This window comes from Pangasianodon hypophthalmus, chromosome 3 (assembly GCF_027358585.1).
Source record: "Pangasianodon hypophthalmus isolate fPanHyp1 chromosome 3, fPanHyp1.pri, whole genome shotgun sequence".
Taxonomy (NCBI): domain Eukaryota; kingdom Metazoa; phylum Chordata; class Actinopteri; order Siluriformes; family Pangasiidae; genus Pangasianodon; species Pangasianodon hypophthalmus.
The window spans coordinates 27013432-27033871 of NC_069712.1; the positions used below are offsets into that span (position 1 = coordinate 27013432).

Sequence of the window (20440 nt, forward strand, 5' to 3'; positions counted from 1 at the left end):
CAAAAGGACCATTTTCCTTTGATGATATTGAAATGGAAATTTCACAGGCTATTCGTAAACATTGGGTGACATGTCGTGTGTATCAGTGCAATGATATCATGTTGTATGAATGTGTAATTTGCCCTTTTTTTTGATATGTATATGGAAAACACCAAACCTGCCATGTTTGATCTTAAATGAAACATAATATCATAATATCATGCTTGAAACATTGGGAAAGTTTTAGGGGTTGCATGAAACAACAGTTGCAAGATATAGACATAAGATTAAAGAATGCCTAGCTATCAAAGTCCAAACCTGTAGGAGGGGTGGGAAGTGTAATGCCCCTTCGAACACCTCCTAGTCATAAGGACGACCAATCAACATTGAGGACCAGAGGTGATGAAGCATGGAGTCCTCCCGTGTTGTTGTGAATTGGGAAGGCACTGATTCACAACCATCAACGGCAACATTTAACTGATCCCAAATCAAACTCAGCTAAATTCATACTCGTCAGAAGACGAGTTCCTGCATGCAACATCTGGATTACTCGAGTACTCAGTGTCCTCTTCTGCAACTCCCAGAGGCACCACCAAATGACTGGATGCTTCTGGCCAGGCATCTCAGTCATCAACCAAAGAACAAAACAATGAACGTAACTATAAATTAACATTGTTTAGTTCTGTTATCATAAGTTAATTAGTCTTACTCATGATTTCCTTATGAACTTTAGATATTAGTACCTGTTAATTTGATCTATATATACATACTGCTTAAATCATACCATTTCAGTTTATTTATCTTGTTTGGTATGCTCTTGTCTTGTTCCCATATACATAGTGCATCACTCTAGCCATATTACATCTTACTTTATCGTTAAACTCTGTGAAGGTTTTACCCATGTGGGTATACCTCTTGTCACAGGAGTTCTAGTTCATTCAGATAATGAGAAATTATTTACTATTAATATTGTTATTTATTCTCCTTGGTGTTAACTGTCAAGTGTGTCTTATTCTGAGACTATTTTGTCTTTTTTGGTCTGGTGCTCCACTTATTAGAATTACTATTATCAATAGTAATAATTTCTAATATATATATATATTAATAGTAATAATTCACTCATAACTTCTACATTCCCTAATAACACATATTTCTAACTATGGTGCACTGTTTTTAAGTTACATTTATCAGACATTTTCATTCAACTTGACCCTCAACAGTGGCTCTCTGGCAACCCTGGGAACTGAACCCACAACCTTCCAGCCATTATTACACATTAGTACAGTCATCAGGCTGAAGAAGAAGGCATAAATATAATGACCATGATGTAATTTTGTTGACTGTAACACAGGGTTTTTATTGTTTGTGTGGGTAGCATTGATGCCTGACAGCTCCAGGGTTCCCAGGATAGACTCTGGATTGACCGGGATAAAGTGGTAACTGATGAATGAATGAATGAATCACTCTTTCACTTAAAGAGGATTCTTAACGCAAATAATATTCTGCTAATTGGTTGAATCACGAATCAGTGCTTTGTTCCAAAACAGCTTTTTCTGGAGAAAATTTGCAAGTTGATTCACAGGAACCTTTGATGAGTCAGATTTTTTGTTCTTAGAAGACTCCCACTTTAAAAGACTCTTTTCTGTTTCCAGTAATAAAATTATTGTTATTTTTATTCCATCTTTGCATTTGTGTTTTGGTAGAGATACTGTAATTGTCTACAAATAATTGACGGCTAAATTTCATAGCAATTTCTCGTCAGTTACAAGATTTAAGACAGAACTCATTTACTTCCATGGCTGAACTTAACTGCCTGATGGTCATGTGACTATGTAGACAAATAAACGATAATTGTTACACGCTGAATCTAGTTTGATGGAGCTGTATACTATTAAGGGGGGTCACTTGAAGTATACAGCATACATTTGCAGGAAACATAGTATGCAGGAAACATAGAATGCAGCATGCTAAACACTGCACGGTTTGGACATTTCTCTGCTAAAGCTGCAGTAATTGGTTCGATTAATCAGGCTCCTCTGAACAGGGAAATCAAACTGGCTGGGTTTAGGCCCTCCAGGACAGGAATAGTTCAACCCTATTGTACCTTGTTAGTCTCTTCTGCCATCTTGTGGTGATGAGGCACAAACGTGTCTTGGCCAAAGGCACACCACTTAGCAGGTCAAGTCATGGCAGCAAAACAGCAGTACTAACCTTATCAACAGGGTTTTTAGACTGATGGTAGTCTTAGACCCTGATCTAGTGAACTAGCATGAGGATGTGTTTTGAGACTACAAAGTTGCTCTGGATAAGGGCTTCTGTCAAATGCCTTATAAGTGTGTAGTAGCAGGTCAAGTGCCTGGTCTAGTGCAGGTTAAGTGGCATTGGTGCCAGGTTTAGTAGCAGGTCGAGTAGTAGCTGTGCTGGGTCTAGTTGCAGGTTGAGGGATGGCTTTGCAAGTGCTGGATCTAGTTACAGGTTGAGGGATGGCTGTGCTAGTTTTAGCAGCAGGTCACATAGTGGCTGTGCTGGGTCTAGTTACAGGTTGAGGCACGGCTGTGCAAGTTTTAGCAGCAGGTCACATAGTGGCTGTGCTGGGTCTAGTTACAGGTTGAGGGACAGCTGTGCCAGGTTTAGTCGCAGGTTGAGTGTCGTCTGTGCCGAGTGGAGGAGGTCGAGTGGCAGGAGCGATGGCTGTTTGTTTTTGGAAATTTTTTCAAGTAGTCTGTCACAAATCCCCATACAATTTGAGGGTTGTTGTCAGTGGTAACACAGTGACATGAAACTAGCAAGAATGGAATGATTAATCTCTTCTCATGGGTTTCATTTTACATCTGCCCAGTTACACAAGCATTTCATCACTCTGTGACTGTGTACAAGTAGATTCAATCTCAAAGTCCCATTCATTCCTGTTTAAAGAAACACTTTCACTGTCCAGTTAAATGTAAATACATCAATAATATATAACGGCAGCATGTATAACTAATAGCATGTATAAGCTCTCACACAGAAAGACAAGCAGGGAACTGCACGCTGTCTTGGGCACCATATCTCCTCATTAGTATCTAGTATTAGTATTAGTATCACCGTATCTCCTCAACAACTCTGTGTAGAAAATGAATGGATGGTCCAAACGTTAGACACACAGTATCTATCACCTGAAACAGTATTACATACTACACAGAGCACTAGAGCCCTCTAGTGGACACTTCCAGGAAGAAACCATTTTTTTTCAATGCATTCATTCGGCTTCGTCTGGTCATTACTACTTTATTGTAAACACAATCCTCTTCTATTTATTTATTTTTTTCATATATTCATACGGTTGAAATATAACTAACCTGAGCTCATATATTCACACAGAAAACAAGACGGACATGAACCGCCACCCTGCGTTTTGATCATAAGATGTCATACTTCCTGTTTATGCCGCATCACGTTTCTGATTGGCTGATGCTGAAATACGTCACTACACGCGACAAAGTTTTGATTTCCAGTCACTTTACGTATTACTAGTTGCAACGCATTTGAAGAACGAGGATTTCGGAGGTGCTTCATTTTGTAAAGCAGTTGAGATTATTATTATTTTTTTTACATTAAGTAATTTTTTAAATTTAGCATATGTTGGGTTATTTTGTGCTAACTGCGTTAAAGTTCAGAATAAACAGCACACAGCAGCTCAACCGGAAGTGACTTTTATACTGCCGTGCACAATCAGCTCCTGGTGGAATGTTTACAATTTTATCTCATTTTATTTTAAACCTGCACGTCCTTTTATTTTTAACTTCTAGAGTTGTGGTGTTTTGTAGATGCTGTCAGTGTGTGGTCATCCTCCCCTTGTCCAAAAAAACAAAACAAAACAACAACAACAACAACAAAAAAAACATTCCTCTAATTCCAAGAAGAAACTTGTACAGGACTCTAATTAGAATTTCTATCATATTTTGGAGCCACTCCTATTTAAATCTTCCATTCTATGTCAGCTATAGTCTGAAATTCTAGAATTATGAATTATTACCCATTAAACATTAATGACCAATACAGATTAAGATGCTTTACACACACACACACACACACACACACATACATATATATATATATATATATATATATATATATATATATATATATGTATATATACGGTACTGTGTAAAAGTCTTAGGCACATGCAAAGAAATGCTGTACAGCAAAGATTCCTTCAAATATAATGAAATTAAATGTTTTTATCAATTATCAATGTTATGAATTAATTGACACTTGAAAATTATATTTTAGTGCATATATATATATATATATATATATATATATATATATATATATATATATATATATACACACACACACATACACACACAGTAGTTTTTTATAGCAACTATTCATTGATTATTTATTTATTAGCTGTATGTACATTATATTTGTATTTTTGTAAACTTGATTTTTATTCTCATTCTAGTTATATGTTATTAACATACTGACCATTTTAAATTTCCATTTTTAAATGGTTTAATAATGAATGTGTGCTGCTGTAGTCAATGTCAGTGTCATGTCAATGATGTAGTGTTTTAGATGTCTTTATGCACTTTTTAAAGAATTTTGGTCAGTTATTTCAGCAATCATACACTATAATACTAACAACCAGGACTTTACAAATCATGTAAACTGATGTAAATCATGTTAAATGATGCGTATCAGTGGATACAAAATGGTGTGTTTAATATGAGAGTGTCTCTGTGGTGTTCTCTGTATGACCCTCTTTTACCCTTATGTGTTATGGATTGAAAATGTTCACCTGTTCATACAAGAAAAGAAAATTCTTAGCCAAACAATTCTTAAGTCATTTTTTATATTGTACTTTGTGAGTAGTTCTTACAACAAGGTCAGGCTCTGATCATTCTTGGAGTAAATGGACTCGTTGTGGTTAGACTGAGACATCTGCATGCACATGCATAAGGCAGAGATTCAGTAGTCCAGGATAAACTCTTTCTGTGTCATACAGAAATCCGGTTTCAGGCTCTCGATGGTACAGTCCGAGGTGTCCATGGTGCACAAGCTGCACTCACAGCTTAGTGCGACAGGATATGTGACGTGGGGATCCACACCAGGACGACAGTCCGGCAGGCGAACAGTTTCATAGCGAACGTCTCTGTAGGTGCACACATGCTGATAGATGGAAGAGAATGGGCTCTTGTACACAGGTTCCTGTGGAAAACATTTATTTGGAAACCATTTTTCATACTCAAATGCAATCAAATGTCATAAATATTTACAATTTTGCATTTACAAAATTCTGTAAACTGTTATACAGTATTGTTCATGCAATTGTACAGTATGTCAACTGGTTTAATAAAAATGGAGTGTATGAGTAAGATTAAAAAAGAGAGAGAGAGAGAGAGAATATATTCACCTTGGTGAAGCAGTGTCCGCTGCAGATGGTGGTTTGAAACACAAGGCATTTGGGGCAGCCATCTTTCTCCACAGAAACGGTCTCATTAACAGGTTCACAGTGTGTTAGAAGGTAGCTTTGAGCAGGGGAGAAGAAGTTGATAAAGAAACATAGGAGAAGAAAAGAGGAAGGTGACACGGACATCCTGTAATAAAACACATTAAAAATACAATACAGTTAACCGCCGTGCTAATCAAGAATGCGTGAACTAATCAAGCAGTCAATCAGCGAGTACAAATGATCTTGAGTTCAGACTACATTTGCACTTTTATGTACATCTAGATGTAATATTTATACGTTTAATTAAATCACACCTTCTCACACTACTGTTCTTACTTTAGAGATTTTGCTGTGATCGCTCAGCAGGCTGCTGTCTGTTCCCGCAACAGTTTAACATTTATATAGTGTGCAGAATCGAAACCTGGCCTTATCACTAATCTCAAATAAATTACAGCTAAGTGCTCTGACATAATCACTTCTACTTTTTCAAGGGTACACCATGACACTAGAAACCTGTAGTTCATCTTGCCCTCTGCTACAGCCAACAGGATTAATGAGCTTCCTATTTGGACATTTTTCTTTCATTTATGGCTGTGTTCAGTTAATGGTTAAGTAAACATGGGCCTTTAGTAATCCCAGAACATGAAATGCTATAATACTGAGATCCTCATACTGCATTCTCAGAAATAAAGTTACCAAATCGTACTTTTTGTAGTTGCTGCAGTGATACCATCAAGGATCTTTTGTACCTTTAGTTTGTATATTTCACCTGAAAACATGAATCGACTGGGTGGCCCAAAAGTCTCCATACATGGGGGCTATGTTTGCCAGCAGCATGTCGGTTGTGTCTTCATCAGTGGATGTTCGTGGATGTCCAGTTCTCGGTTGGTCTGCAACACTTCCAGTCTTTTTGAATTTGTTAATAAGTTTGGCGACAGTGTATTGTGTGTTGTGCTTGCCATGTTTCCTGTTAAAGTCCATCACAACCTTGTGAAAGCTTCCTGATCCAGCCATGAGAATGATTTCAATACCTTCTTCTTTTGTCAAAAGCATTCTTAAAGGCTATCTGAAAAATATATATATAAAATAATCTAAGAATGAAAAATCCTCTATGTATGGAGACTTTTGGGACACCCTGTAGTACACATAATTGGACCTTAAGGATCACTGATGATGTTCACTATATGGCCAAAGGTTTGTGGACACCTGACCATCACACCCATGTGCTTCTTGAACATCACATTCCAGATTTATTCCCTGCCTTGCTGTTATAATAACCTCCACTCTTCTGTGAAGGTTTTCCACTAGATTTTGGATCTCGCTTTGTGATGATGACACATTGTCCTGCTGGACAATCCACTTTCTCAGGTAAAAGATAAACACTAAAGGTATATAAGACACCTCCGAGCAGGGGTTCTCAAAGCATAGCCAGGGGTTCCCTGTATTTTTATTTAGTTTCCACAGAGATGGAAATCACAACACATGATTACCAAAGCTATTATAGTTATTATTAAGTTCATGATTATTATATTGTATTATATAGTTCAGGAATATAAAGCTATATGGCTCTAATAAATAGGAATCTCTGGGAACCCAAACTTTGATGTTAGCATCTGTAGGAAAAGTACACTATGTGTACCTTTATTTCTGAGAGTGTCACGTAATTGAATATGCTATATCATGGTTAGTATTACAGACTTATACGCTATTAGTTCAATTCATTTTGAATAACAGCACAACTGCCATATTTTTTTTATTTATATTTATTTATTTTTTTAGATTCAAGACAAGCAGTACGAGACGGCGCAAGACGGCCGGAACTAATTTCAGTCTACGTTCCCGTCAGGAACATTCACTGACGGACCACAATATTGCAGTGGCTGCCAATGTCATTCACGTTGTTATAAAATAACCGAGTCAAGCAAATTCGCTGTAGTATGTTTATAAAATTATAGCATTAGTGTAAGAATGGCAGAACAGGAGCCTGACAGTAACAATCAGGTTAGTGTTTTGGTTTTTAGTTTCCTGCTGATATTATAATTGTAAAAATAGCTGCTAACTATCTGGACTAATGCTAATTAGAACTGGAAGGTTAGCAAACACAATGCAAATGTTTGTATGTAAAGATTTACATGTGTTAGGGTTAGGGTCAGATACTCTTTATATTTGACAATTAACAAAATATGCTGTAAGTTTGCTAGTACTATTTTTTTTGTCCTCCAGGTCCTGTCTAAGACCTTTATCTTGATCATTTATATCACTTTTTTTTTTTTTCTCCATAGGGAGTGAAACTTTTAGGGATCCTGGATGTTGGGAAAACTCCTTGTGCCAGAGAAGCTATTCTCCATGGTGCAGGAGGATCTGCTGTTGCAGGACTAGTGCACTTTTTGGGAACTAGTAAGTCTCCCAATTGCCAGCGTACTCTGATCCATGTACTGTTATTAGCTGAAGGTTTTATTTCCTCAGTTCACTTGGAATACAATCTAATATCTAATGTCTAATATAACTGTTAACACAAGGTCACAGTGTACCTAAGAACCGCTCCTGTACTCATAAAAACGGTCCTGTTCTCATCCCAGTCATCACAGTAGGCTCATACTCATAAACATCCTTTCAACACACTGTTTGCTTTTACTCTTCTAGAACAGTAATCTTATTAAGTCCACTATCTGGTGTCACAGAAAAGAATTCCTTTAAGAGTCTGGTTCCTGTCAAAGTTTCTACCTCATGTTGTCTCTGGGAGTTTTTCCATTTCCACACTCACCTCTAGCTTGCTCATTAGGGATCAAAATCGAAATCATGTAGATTTCTATAACACTACTTTGTTACAATATCTCTCATTAAAAGTACGATACAAAGAAACTGACAAGAAACACACATACACAGCTACAACAAAACAAGGATTAGAGTAAGTCCTTAATTACCACCCGAACTATGAAGCATCCACTCTTACAAGTAAGATTTGTGATAAAGCAACAAGGAATATATACCATAAGCCATGAACAAGAGCACAACATGAATCAGCTCAAAAGAGAACGCATCTAGATCTACACTGTCTTCACACACAAACAAGCAGAGACAGAGCTGAGGGAATTCCTGCTTCGATGTTCATAATCATCTTCGAAAAGCTTCGGGCTTTCCAGTTTGTTTAGGATTGATCAGCTTTCTCAGCTTGCAGTAGTTTTTAAAGTGTTTTTTTTATCTCTTCCCCCCCATCAGGCAGAGTGAAGCGCTCATTCCATGTTGGCATGGCCGGATTCATGCTCACAACACTGGCTTCATGGTGCGTAATCTCACATTTAAAGAACAGCGATGTGTGTCATGTTCTTCTTGTGTTAATATAAATACTTAATATAACTATAGAACTCACTACCGTACGCAAAAGAAAATGGTTATGTCGAAATATATCGTCACAGCACGTGATTATTGTCTTCCATTTAAATGATAATGTAATTCGGTTTGTTCCCTTAACCCTTATTTTACCGTCTATACTGGAGTATGTCATGTCTGGGGTATTACAGAAATATTAAATGTGTTTTTAGTAACTATGACAACTACAGTTAGGATTTTATTTAGGATAATAGATACAGTTGGGGTCATAACTTTACATACGCCTTGCAGAATTTACAAAATGTTAATAATTAAAAAATAAATAAGAGGGATCATAAAAATCGCATTTTGTTTTTATTTAGTACTGCCCTGAATCAGCTATTTCACATAACAGATGTTTACATATAGTCCACAAGACACAGTAACTGAATTTACACAAATGAACCAGTTCAAAAGTTTACATTCGCTTGATTCTTAATCCTGTGTGTGTTACCTGGATGATCAACGACTGTTTTTATGTTTTGTGATAGTTACTCATGAGTCCCTTGTTTGTCCTGAGCAGTTAAACTGCGCACTGTTCTTCAGAAAAATCCTCCAGGTCCTGCACATTATTTGCTTTTCCATCATCTTCTGCATATTTGACCCTTTCTAACAGCAGCTATATGATTTTGAGATCCATCTTTTCACACTGAGGACAACTGAGGGACTCGTACACAACTATTACAAAAGGTGTAAACATTCACTGATGCTCAAAAAGGCAACACGATACATTATGATCCAGGGGGATGTAAACTTTTGAACAGGATGATCGGTGTAAAAATATTGATTGGTGTAAATATATATATCGTTGTAAGTATATTGCTGGAAATATTGCCTGTTAATGAGCATACATACTGGACTAGACATCTCTGTGCAAAATCTGTTGCTAGGTAACATACATGACAAATTGATTTTCTAGTAGTTTTCAAACTCAGTCTCGTGTGCCCAAACTTTTGACTGGTAACGTAGAACCAAGTCATTTTCCATAACACACAGGACTATTTCTGAATAGAATGCCCCAAAATAATTGTTCATGTTGAAAATGAACAAATCATGCCAAAACAAAGTTTTAAAATGTATTATTATTATTATTATTATTATTATTATTATTATCATTATTATTAAAATCAATTCTTCTGGCTCTTTTAGCTAATGGTTGTCTTTTTCAGAGTCTGAGTTATTAATGAAGGATTGTAAATGAGAGCACTGTTAGGGCTCACAGTTCTGTATTGATATACACAGTTTACAGGTCACTGTAATGTTCTGTGGTTGCTATGGTAACACTGTCATTTATACTAAAATTGCGGTACGGTTTTAATGTCCAGCCAAATGTATTGTGGGTAGATAAGGGGCAATGTGGAATCATGTTGTGCCTAAAACCAAGACAAAGGTTTATTTTCCAGTTAGAACACAGTCAGGTTTTAACACACAACTGAAGTATTTGTATGGACAGTAATCTAATTACAAATGCATTAGAAAAATGTTGTATGTTGTAATTTGTTTAATCTTGGTGGTTAGCTATTAATAATTTGTGAGTTGTATTTATTGTGTAGTCGTTGAGCATTCCACACTGAACACATTTCCCATTTTTAAACTGAAAATCATGACTTAAGGAATATAATAAAATACCGTAGTTTAATAAATAAGCTATAGTAAATATTAACTGAGTAGCTAATCTATACACATTGAAAGCTTTTTGAAATGAATCCAAGCCAGCCTTGAGTAAAGCAAACTTTCATCCGTTTTATTATTATTTTTTTAATACTAAATAACTGCAGTGACGTCTTATTTATTGTCTTATTTGTTTTAGGTTCTACTGTCGGTATAACAACGCACGACTGCGGGTACAGCAGAAGATGATTCAGGAGGGAATTAAGAATAAAGTTATTTATGAGGGAACGAGTCATGATCCTACACGAAAAGCAAGAGATCAGTGAAGTCACAATATTTACTCTTTATGCCTTTTACATTGACTATCAGCTAAATGGCGGTTTGTTCAGTGTCTGAGGAATGCTGAAGCTTTGTCTAAGATGGTGTGTTAAAAATGTCTGTTTATACAATGAAGTCAATATTTGACTAATGTGAAAAATATAATAATAGGAACACAATGAGTGGCTCTGTGCATTATTCTTGGTATATGTTTTCATTTTGTATATGCAGTTGAAGAGTTTAGGTAAAGACCAGGTGATGTTTTTCTGATCTCTACTGCAGTCTCAGATTCTTGTTCTTGGCTGACAGGAGTGGAACCCGATGTGGTGTTCTGCTGTTGTAGTTTTGCCTTCTGAGATGCTTTTCTGCTCATGGTTGTAAAGAGTGCTTATTTGAGTTACCGTAGCCCTTGTGTCAGCTCTGACCTCTCTCATCAGCAAGGCGTTTCTTTCAGTAGAACTGGAACTGCTCACTGGAAGGTTTTAGTTTTTTTTATAAACTCTAGAGACTGCATGAAAAGCCCAGGAAATCAGCAGTTTCTGAAATACACCTGAAACTGAGTATGAAAATCGCAATTCGCCGTGATCAAAGCTATTTATATTAAATGTTCAGTTCTTATAGTTATTAACCTGTTTGACTGCAAAATGTTTGAGAACCCCAGGTGTAATGGTCATTAGGAGACATCTCCATGGCATTTCTTCAAAGCCTGCATCATCTACAGCTTTCTCCTCTCAAGCAAGTGAAGAAGAAGAAGAAAATATTTGTGTCAGTTCCCTGGAAAAGCCTTCAGTTCTCAGCAAGCATGTACCAACAGCTCCATGTCCTGCACCTGCTAGGACCAAAATGAGATTATAATCAGAAACATGTCTGCACTGAGTGTGATGACATGGTTAATTATGATTTGGTAGTGAGAGACCAGTGGGATGCTGTGTTGCATACATGTCAGTTTAGTTGTCACTAAATTTGACTTGAAGGTGGTCTTTGCCCTCCTGTAGGAACCCTAATGCTGTGCTATTAGATTTGTTGACCCTGACATTGACCCTTGTGTGAATGTGACAGCATGACATAGTGACATTAACACTGTTGCCAGTGAAAGCGGATATTTTACTACTCTCAGAATCCGGTATGACTATTTCGGTACACTTCCCCTTGGATCTTCAACACGTTCTGGTACCATGACAATGTACAAAGTGACCTCTGATCAGCCTTGTAGTACACTGGTGCGCTGAGATGCATGCACAAAGTTAACTTATGCGAATCTGTATTTGATTGTGTACAACATTATGGCTCTTTATTGGAGCAATACAGCTTTTAATTCATGAACTTTCCACTAATAGAATGCATTAGGTCCAAGTTGACATTGTATATAGGCTTATTTGTTCTTCACTTATTGAAATTTTGGATTACACCCATTCAATTCAAGTGACCAGTCGAACAGACTAAGAACTAGAAGAACGTAATTATAAATACAACAGGCTTGGTAGTGGTGGGTTGTGATTTCCATGGACCCCCAAGCTTTGGGAACCACTGGATAATTACCACTGCATCTAGCTAACATTTTTTGACAGCATGTTCCTTCTAAGTGGTTTTTAGCTCAGTGGTATTCGTAGACGCTGCCTCTTATATTAGCATGAAAATAAGTTTTTGAGTTTTTAAGAGACTAGAAAGCGCTTTTATAAGTTGCTCTGGAAAAGGGCATGTTCTAAATGTAAACCAAAACTGTAAGTGCATTACAGACAAGCTTGTGAATGGTAGGATAAGACAGAAAACAAGGTAGAAACGGTACAGTATTTTTACAGTGCATTCAGAAAACAAAAACACTGGGAGGTTGGATGTGAAGCATCACTGTGCTGTTATTTATAGGTCTTATAGGTCTTCTGAGAGACAGTCTGGTCTCTGGCTGGGAAAAGTTCATTAGGCTTGGGTTATTTTTATGTTGGAAGGTAAGCCTTTGCCCCAATCTGAGGTCCTGAGTGATCGTAAGTGGTTGTATACTGACAAGCGTCCCAGTCCCTGCTCTTAAAAAAACATCCCAACAGCTTGAAGCACCCAACACCATGTTTCACTGTAGGAATAGAATTGGTCAAGTGTTGAGCCATGCCTGGTTTCCTATTCATTCAAAGTGTTGATTTCTTATTTATCATAGCTGGAGAGTTCTTTAAGCAGCTATTATTAAATTAGTAAAATTATTAAATTAGCTTAAATTAGTAAATTTAAGCAGCACTTGTGTGTTTCAAACTGCCTTTTAGGAATGATGGAAGCTACTGTGTTCTTCTTGACTTCAGTGCCCTTTGTCTGATCTGTGCTTCACGACAATTCTGTCTCAAGTCTGTGTGCAATTCCTTTGACCTCATGGCATGTTGTTTGTGATGGAATGTACTGTGAGATGTGGGGCTTTATATACACAAAGATCTGTCTTCCCAAACCATGTCCAATCAACTGAATTTCCCATATGTGAGCTTTGATCAAGTTGCTGAATCACCTCAGGGATGATCAATGGAAAGTGTTACTGTGTTCATTTCATCATATTAATTAAAAACTTTTTAAACAAATTAATTTTTAGTGATTTCATTTTCTAAAATTTTTAATACACTCAAACTTTATGAAAATACGTTTATGAATAGCATCATTGTTGATAGCTAACCACCAGCATGTATGAAAGAACACAGTAATGTGAACCAGGTATGGCCTCTAGCTCTATGTTGCAAATTAAAAAGGTTTATGAGAAAAAACACATTCCCATAGCTCAACACATACCTGAATGCTAATTAAAAGCTCTACATGTAAGGCCAAATGTAGCACTGTTAACCCTCAGCATAAAATTTTTCCACTAGAGACAAAAAATATATAGAATATAGTATTCAGGTCAGTGAATAAAAACCCACATGCACTATATATTTACTTTTTTATTCCACATTACACACATACAACATAAATCGTCATCTGGCAAATGTATATTTAGCATGTGCACATACAGTATACTACAGTAGTCTGATTGTTTTGTCACATAAAATGAGTAATCGTAAATAATGCGCCTTTTTGTGATTTATAACTGTTTAAAAAGGAAAAAAATACATGTTGTGCCTTTAGCAAATCATCGAAAGCCCTCATAATCAGGAGAATATGTAGCGCAGCGTTATAGTCACACAAGCACTCGAGTGCCACTGAGCCATGGTTTACTAGTGTAATAGCACAACACAATCAAATTAATGGCACTAAGGTGTAAGGCTTTAAAATAAAGCAGTAAGCCACGAGAGGGCGTGCGTTACAGCGACTTTTTCACAGATAAGGTGTTCTTAGGCATGACGCAAAGCGGGGTGATAAAATCTGTGTAACACTCCCTCTCGTCACTTATTGCTTTATTTTTAAGGCTTAGTGCCATTTAATTTGATTCTGTTATAAAACTAACAAAAACAATATGATAAAATCTGGTGTTCACTAAATAACTGAATTTATTTTTATTAATGAATTTGTGATAAACAACGCAATGTAGTCTGTTAACAGTAAGCTTTGGTAGCTAAGCAACGTAACAGCCAAAGACGAGGGTATTCGAACCACTTTCATTGTTTTAAAACCCAGTGCGTTAATACAGAATTCAAATATTTCAGCTTCGATTGCAGCTCGATCAGATTTTTTTTGGATCCAATACTATTCCTTTTATAACGTCAATTGCGGTGATATGTTAAAAGGTGGAACCATTTTATGTTTTAGGCAAAATGTTTATCTTTAAACAAACATGTAACTTTTTCAAAAGGGAGCAAGATATTTTCAGCTGCATTTTTAGTCCAATTTTACATTTCGAATAAAGAAAACACCAGCAGACAGCACTGTTGGTGTAATTACGTCTGTGCAAATAGTCAAAATATACACAAATCTTGAGCCTTCGTTCTAGTTTCTGCTAAACTGAAAACCTGAAACACTATTATCAAATAGTGTTTGAATGGCAGTGCTGAAAATGTGACTTTTGTAATAAAGAAAAGGGAAAATGCAGGTCCTTCAAGAATACATCCATCATCCCATAGCAGACGCATCCCTCTCTCAAGGCCATATCTGCCTCTTAAAACAGTGGAAACATTACAAGCTCCTACTGCTAAGAACAAGCTTTAAACACTTCCAATCAAGTCATATCAGTGCAGGTCTTTGGTCATTTTCATCACCAGTACAGTTACATCAAACAATACAAAGAAATGTGTGATTAGAGGTCTTTACATTCAAATTCAGCATAGTTTAACTTTCTTGGTTGAAGCATTTTACTGAAGTACTGTATGCGGGGGTTTGTCGTAAAGTGAATTGATTCTGCTTTAAAACAGCAGAATCAATTTGGCCAAAAGTATGTGGACACCTGACCATCACACCCATATATGCTTGTTGAGCATCCCATTCCAGATTTATTCCCTGCTTTGCTGTTAATAATAAATAACAACCTCCACTCTTCTGCGAAGGCTTTCCACTAGATTTTGGAGCATGGGTGTGGGGATTTGTGCTCATTCAGCTACAAGAGCATAAGTGCTGCTGGAACATTACTTTTCCAAATTTGTGGCTACAGTTTGGGGAAGACCCACATATGGGTGTGATGGTCAGGTCTCAACAACCTTTTGGCCATATAACATATTTTATTTTTAGACTGAAAAGAACAGGGTTAAAAATAAGTAGTGTGTACTCAGAAATATCTTGAATGTGGTTTTCTCAGATTACTGTCTTGGGTTCTTTGAAAGCAGTATTTAAGCACTGCAGAGGAGCACAACAAATCATTCCCTTGATGCATACACGTAACATGAAAAACTGTTATACACAAATTACAAGACTAATACATAAGCAGGGTTTGGGAACGTATAATGATAATATGAACCAGCATTTTTAAAGTTAAAGCTTCATGGTTACTGACCACTGACCTTACATTAAAGTCTGACATTAAAGCAAAAAAAAAAAAAACTTTAGCAGAGCATATTTGAAGGATTAAATATGCTTCACTGAACAGTTTAAATATACATTTAAATACAAAGAGTATATGAAGTGTTGTATCATAATGCTAGATGAAAATGCTCGAGCAAAAACCTCAACAGTCAGTAAAGGAGATCTGATGCTTTGAGGCATGATTGCAACAATCAGGTTGATCAGTGTGGAAAATCTGAATTCTCTGTAAACCAGGATAAATCATAATTTCATCTTTGTGTCCTGTAAGTACTAAGAGAGTAAGTGTGCATTAGACAGCCAGTCAGTAAGATTTTGCTTAACCCACCATCCTCTAATTCGAGTGAAAATGTATTAGAGATCATTTTGGTGCTCTGTAAAGAGTAGTAATGTAAAAATACATGGTACAGGAGTCCATAATGTTGACTGCTGAATTTGTATATTGCAATGCAATGCTGTCATGAGAAAATCAACTGGCAATTCCTTTGCAACTCTTAACACTTTGAGATTAAATGAACTTTAGATCTAAAACAAAGAAGTTTTAGAATAATTTTTGACAGCAGCAACATGTAAGGTATATGACTGAATTCTGACTCCATGTCATGTGACTTTTTGTGTGGCAAATAAGCCAGTATCAGTGGCACTAAACTCACATTACTAATAAGTGTACATAAAGTGCATAAAGTAAACATGGTTTCCTATTCACTGGAAATAAATATTAAAGCTAACTGACAGACAATAAATAATCGGATAAGAATCGAAAGTAATACAAATCGGAGTAGTCAATACTATGTGATAATTAAACAGAGTAAACATTCTGAATGAAATTGTTCTGCAAAGCATTTAGATATGTATGTTCACAGAATACGGAGACCACAAAATACAACGATAAATACATTTGCATACAAAAAAGGCTAAAAGAAACGCTTTGTATCCCAGTCAGCAAATCCCAAGAATGAAAATAAACATGAAAGCAACGAGCTCCTCACAGGATAATGTCATAAACACGTCCTACGCGTCCCAGCCACTCTCGCACCGCTTGCCGCACGCGGAGGTCAGTCACGTGACACGTCAGCTGACTGATGCAGGGGAACATGGCCGGCTGCAGGGCCACGAAGGTGGCATCTGGCAACAGCTGGATTTGGTTCAGGATGGTGAGGACCATGTTGGTCCATGCCTGAGTGTACAAGAAACCAATATTTAGTAAGTATTATGTATTATGTGTATTCCATGAACACATATGAAGTAAATAACAACAACAACAACAACAACAACAACAATAGTACTACTAATAAAAATGTATAAAAAATTAGATAGTGGTTCTGTCACATGTTTTCAGAGAAAATTAAAGAGACACAAATGCATCCCGCCTACTTGTATCTGTGCCTCGGAGTCTCTGAGGGAGATGCTATGTGAGCTGGCGGTAGAACCTGAGCGTGGCCTCTTGTCCTGACGCAGTAGTTCTGGTCCGGCGCTAAAAGAGTGCCTCATGGTCCGCTGATCGAGGAGTTGCTGAGGTCTTTGTGGCCCAGGCGATTCTGGAGTCATCCTCTCTCCTGCCTTCTTCGTCAGTGAGCCATGGGTCTGTTGCTGCTGCTGCTGCTGCTGCTGCTGCTGCTTGCGCTTCTTATACTCCATCATCAGCTTGGCGATGGTCTTGTCAGTAGCAATGGTGTAAAGCTTGTTGCTGGCGCTCTCCCACCACTCCTTCTTCCTCCTCCTTTCCTCCTCCTCTGAGGAGGGCGTGGTGGGCACATGAAGGCGAGGGTTGTCCTCCAAGGGTGTCCCACGTCCTGAATGGCCGCCTGTTGACGGGGTGGAGCTCTCAGAGGGGAAGAGGGGTAGAAAGAACATGCTGTCAGGACGTGTGGTGGGAGGTGGTTCCTCGGTGCTGCTTTCCAGGTCTAGGTGCATCTGAATGTAGTTTGTGCAGAGGTCCATGCAGAGCTTGTGCATGCGTTTGAGCAGCCACGCCCAGTCGGCACCACTGGCAGGCTGGGTGCTCAGCGCAGGCAGGCGCGTACGCCACCGGCGTGGTGGGCTCACACGCGCCGTCTCCTCAAACATGTCCTCGTCCTCGGACGAGCAGGCTTGTGACGAATCAGAGCTGCCCTCCTCCTCTTCCTCTTCCTCCTCACTGAGGATCTTCTTCACCTGCTCCACAGTGATCTGCTCCTGGTTGGTCAGCATGGCACACAGCAGAGCCTGGAAACACCGGCAAATTGATTTACTTCAGTAAACCCTGACTTGGTTTGAACTTTATTGGCAAAGTGCATGACAGTCACTGTACAATGCTAATTAGGGTCTTTCTCGATGACTCAAAAGTGGTAGCCTAGTAGTATGTTCTGGAATAAACAAATAAAAGAAAAGAAATAATAAATTTCATTTATATAGGGCTTTTCTCACACTGGAATGAAGGACAGTGTAATGAAGGACTGGAATTGACATTTTATTATCCATACTACTATCTTTCATTTCTCATTAGCACCATTTTGCAATCATCTTCTCTCTTCTTCTGCTCCTGATTACCCTAGCTCCTGCTATGCCTGCCTTGGCCACGCCCCTAATCATGGTTTCCACTTGTGTCCAGTTTTATCACCTGTTTTAACATCCTCAGTTAATGTATACATTTCTTTGCTTTCTTTGTGAAGCCCTTCACAAAGTTCAGTGTTACTGAACTGTTTGTGAACTGTGTCACAGTTATGATGTCTTATCTTGTTCTTCGTATCCAGTTTCCCAAGTGTAGTTTCTAGCCTTACACAGACATTGCATTATAACCCCCTGCCTGTGAATGACTGTGTGCACGATGAGTGACTGATTCCTTTCACCTTAATATTAACTGTATTCCAGTGCGCATTCCCAAAATCAAAAATGAGACATGAAAATAAATTTAACGAAATTTATACAATACAAAGCACCTGGAAGTAGATATTGAAGCTCATTGCGGATTGGCGGTACAGATTAGCAGCTCCACACACCCCTGACACCTTCATGAGTAGATATTTCAGACCAGGACGTGTGTCAAAGTCCCGTGCCGTGCGGTACGAGTCGAGCAGGAGGTCCAAGATAATGGCCAGATTGTGCATGGAGATGTAGCGTAGAAAACCAGAGGCTTTGGGCTCTGAGACGGGTGTTAAGCGATCCTGGCTCTCAGAGCTGCTGGAGCCCTTCACGAACTCCTCCAGCAGGATGTCATATAGGTTCTGCAGCAGCACCTGGTGGGACAGCAAGCTCACCACAATCGTCCTGAACGGAATCCTTTAAAGAACAGCAAAAGAGACCCATTTCAAAAAAGGCAGTCAGAATTAAATTACCAGTTGCCTTCATTCCTATATGCAATAATGTATATATTGAAAACATTACCACTTCAATGTTACAGTATGTGCTGTTTACCAGTAGTGGTGTTTAGATTCAGAATTTAGCAAATACCCTTTAGAAACACTTGCTAAGACTGTTAGGGCATTAGTCAATCATCCACGAATATGCGTGATGAATTTAAAAACCCCTTTAAGTGTTAAAATATAATAAACAGTGCGTTAGACTTCTCATCCCCCTACTTTGAGACAGTTTTTTTTTCCCCCTCATTATTTAGTTCTTCTCTCCTTAAACATCGTATGAAATAAAGACCAAAGAAAAAATATAACCAGTTAAAACAACAGCCCTGTTTAGCCAAATGCAGTCAAGCTAGACCATAGACCAGACCAGGAACACCAGGCTGGGTTATGTTCTCATGTCACAGATGTCCAGATACAGGAAAAATAGATTTGTGCAGATTTTGCTCAACAGCTACTCCAGACTAAAACCCATTTACAAGGTTCATGAGTATCCCTAATGTATTACACTTATGTAAAATATAATTCTGAAGCATATTGTATCATATTAACAGTTCACGTTATACTGAAAAATATTATTCAGAGTGCACAGTTTCTGATGTCCTGTAAAAATGTGAATACTTCTTGAATATTAAAAACAATCATAAGTAATTGACAGTGTTTCTGTAATATGTTATGTTTTGCAGACACCCTTCATATAACGTGTTAATTCTATTCTAAAATCTGTTTTGATTTTAGGGGTAATCTATTTTGATATTATCCCTATTATATTGGGAAAGCAGCATTTGTCATCTCTCACTTGAGATTATGAGAAAATAAATCCATGAGAACTTGCTATCAAAGGAAGACAGAATAAACATAATAAGTGCATTCATGGCCTTTTAGGGTTTACGTACAATAAAGATCAACAGGATGAAAGAAATGATTACAAGTCATGTAAGATATGCAAGCTCTTACCCAATTTTCCTGCACCAAGTTCAGCGTGAGGGAAAAGACACATAAGACGTACGATATGAAATTTCATCACTGAATATGTCAGTAAAATCAAATATTGCTCTAACTACTTTATCAGTTTTTAGTACAACAGTGCCTTTAAGAGAACGTAATAACCAGGAAATATACTGGACAGCAAGTATGCTGTGATATGCTGATGTACTCCAAACCCCCGGACAGACTGTAACTCTATTTTTGGACTTTATGGTCTCATGTTTTCTCTTTTGATTGTCTTTGTGTGATCTCTAGACGCTGCATTTATGCCTATCTTTCATTCTTTTATTCATGCATTCATTTTCAGTATCCACTTTATCATAGTCAGGGACGTGGTGTGAGATGCCAGTTCATCACAAGGCACCCTAGACACACACACACTGACATCAATTTAGAGTAGCCAATCCACCTACAAGCATGTTTTGAACAATGGGAGGAAACCAGAGAACCTGGAGGAAACCCACACACACTGGGAGAACTCTGTATGACAGAA

General features: G+C 37.7%; 3 protein-coding genes across 3 annotated transcripts in view; 1 reads left to right on the forward strand and 2 right to left on the reverse strand.

Moving 5' to 3' along the window:
• Window positions 1-4801: 4801 nt before the first annotated feature.
• On the reverse strand, window positions 4802-5563 carry lhb (luteinizing hormone subunit beta). The gene is made up of 2 exons (XM_026939462.2): window positions 5381-5563; window positions 4802-5175 (listed from the first exon to the last, which is right to left on the reverse strand). The coding sequence occupies exons 1-2, from the start codon at window positions 5561-5563 to the stop codon at window positions 4936-4938; spliced, it is 423 nt and encodes a 140-aa protein (XP_026795263.1). The 3' UTR covers window positions 4802-4935.
• A 1694-nt stretch (window positions 5564-7257) lies between these two features.
• On the forward strand, window positions 7258-10896 carry LOC113542124 (cytochrome c oxidase assembly protein COX20, mitochondrial). Its single transcript, XM_026939463.3, has 4 exons — window positions 7258-7420; window positions 7702-7816; window positions 8639-8702; window positions 10599-10896. The coding sequence occupies exons 1-4, from the start codon at window positions 7388-7390 to the stop codon at window positions 10723-10725; spliced, it is 339 nt and encodes a 112-aa protein (XP_026795264.2). The 5' UTR covers window positions 7258-7387; the 3' UTR covers window positions 10726-10896.
• Window positions 10897-13610: 2714 nt separating this feature from the next.
• Window positions 13611-20440, reverse strand: part of arfgef3 (ARFGEF family member 3) — a 29882-nt gene continuing 23052 nt past the window's right edge. Inside the window, exons 33-35 of the mRNA XM_026939345.3 lie at window positions 18547-18886; window positions 17003-17833; window positions 13611-16805 (exon numbers count right to left, since the gene is read on the reverse strand). Of these exons, the coding sequence (XP_026795146.3) occupies window positions 16614-16805; window positions 17003-17833; window positions 18547-18886 (1363 nt within the window). The 3' untranslated portion in view covers window positions 13611-16613. The remainder of the gene's footprint in view (window positions 16806-17002; window positions 17834-18546; window positions 18887-20440) is intronic.

Bases quoted from the DNA above. Each gene is read 5' to 3' on its own strand.
- lhb (XM_026939462.2), bottom strand. From the start codon at position 5,563: ATGTCCGTGTCACCTTCCTCTTTTCTTCTCCTATGTTTCTTTATCAAC. The intron at 5,176-5,380 runs GTGAATATATTC...TGTTTTCCACAG, and splicing joins GCGGACACTGCTTCACCAAG to GAACCTGTGTACAAGAGCCC.
- LOC113542124 (XM_026939463.3), top strand. From the start codon at position 7,388: ATGGCAGAACAGGAGCCTGACAGTAACAATCAG. The intron at 7,421-7,701 runs GTTAGTGTTTTG...TTTTCTCCATAG, and splicing joins AGCCTGACAGTAACAATCAG to GGAGTGAAACTTTTAGGGAT. The intron at 7,817-8,638 runs GTAAGTCTCCCA...CCCCCCCATCAG, and splicing joins AGTGCACTTTTTGGGAACTA to GCAGAGTGAAGCGCTCATTC.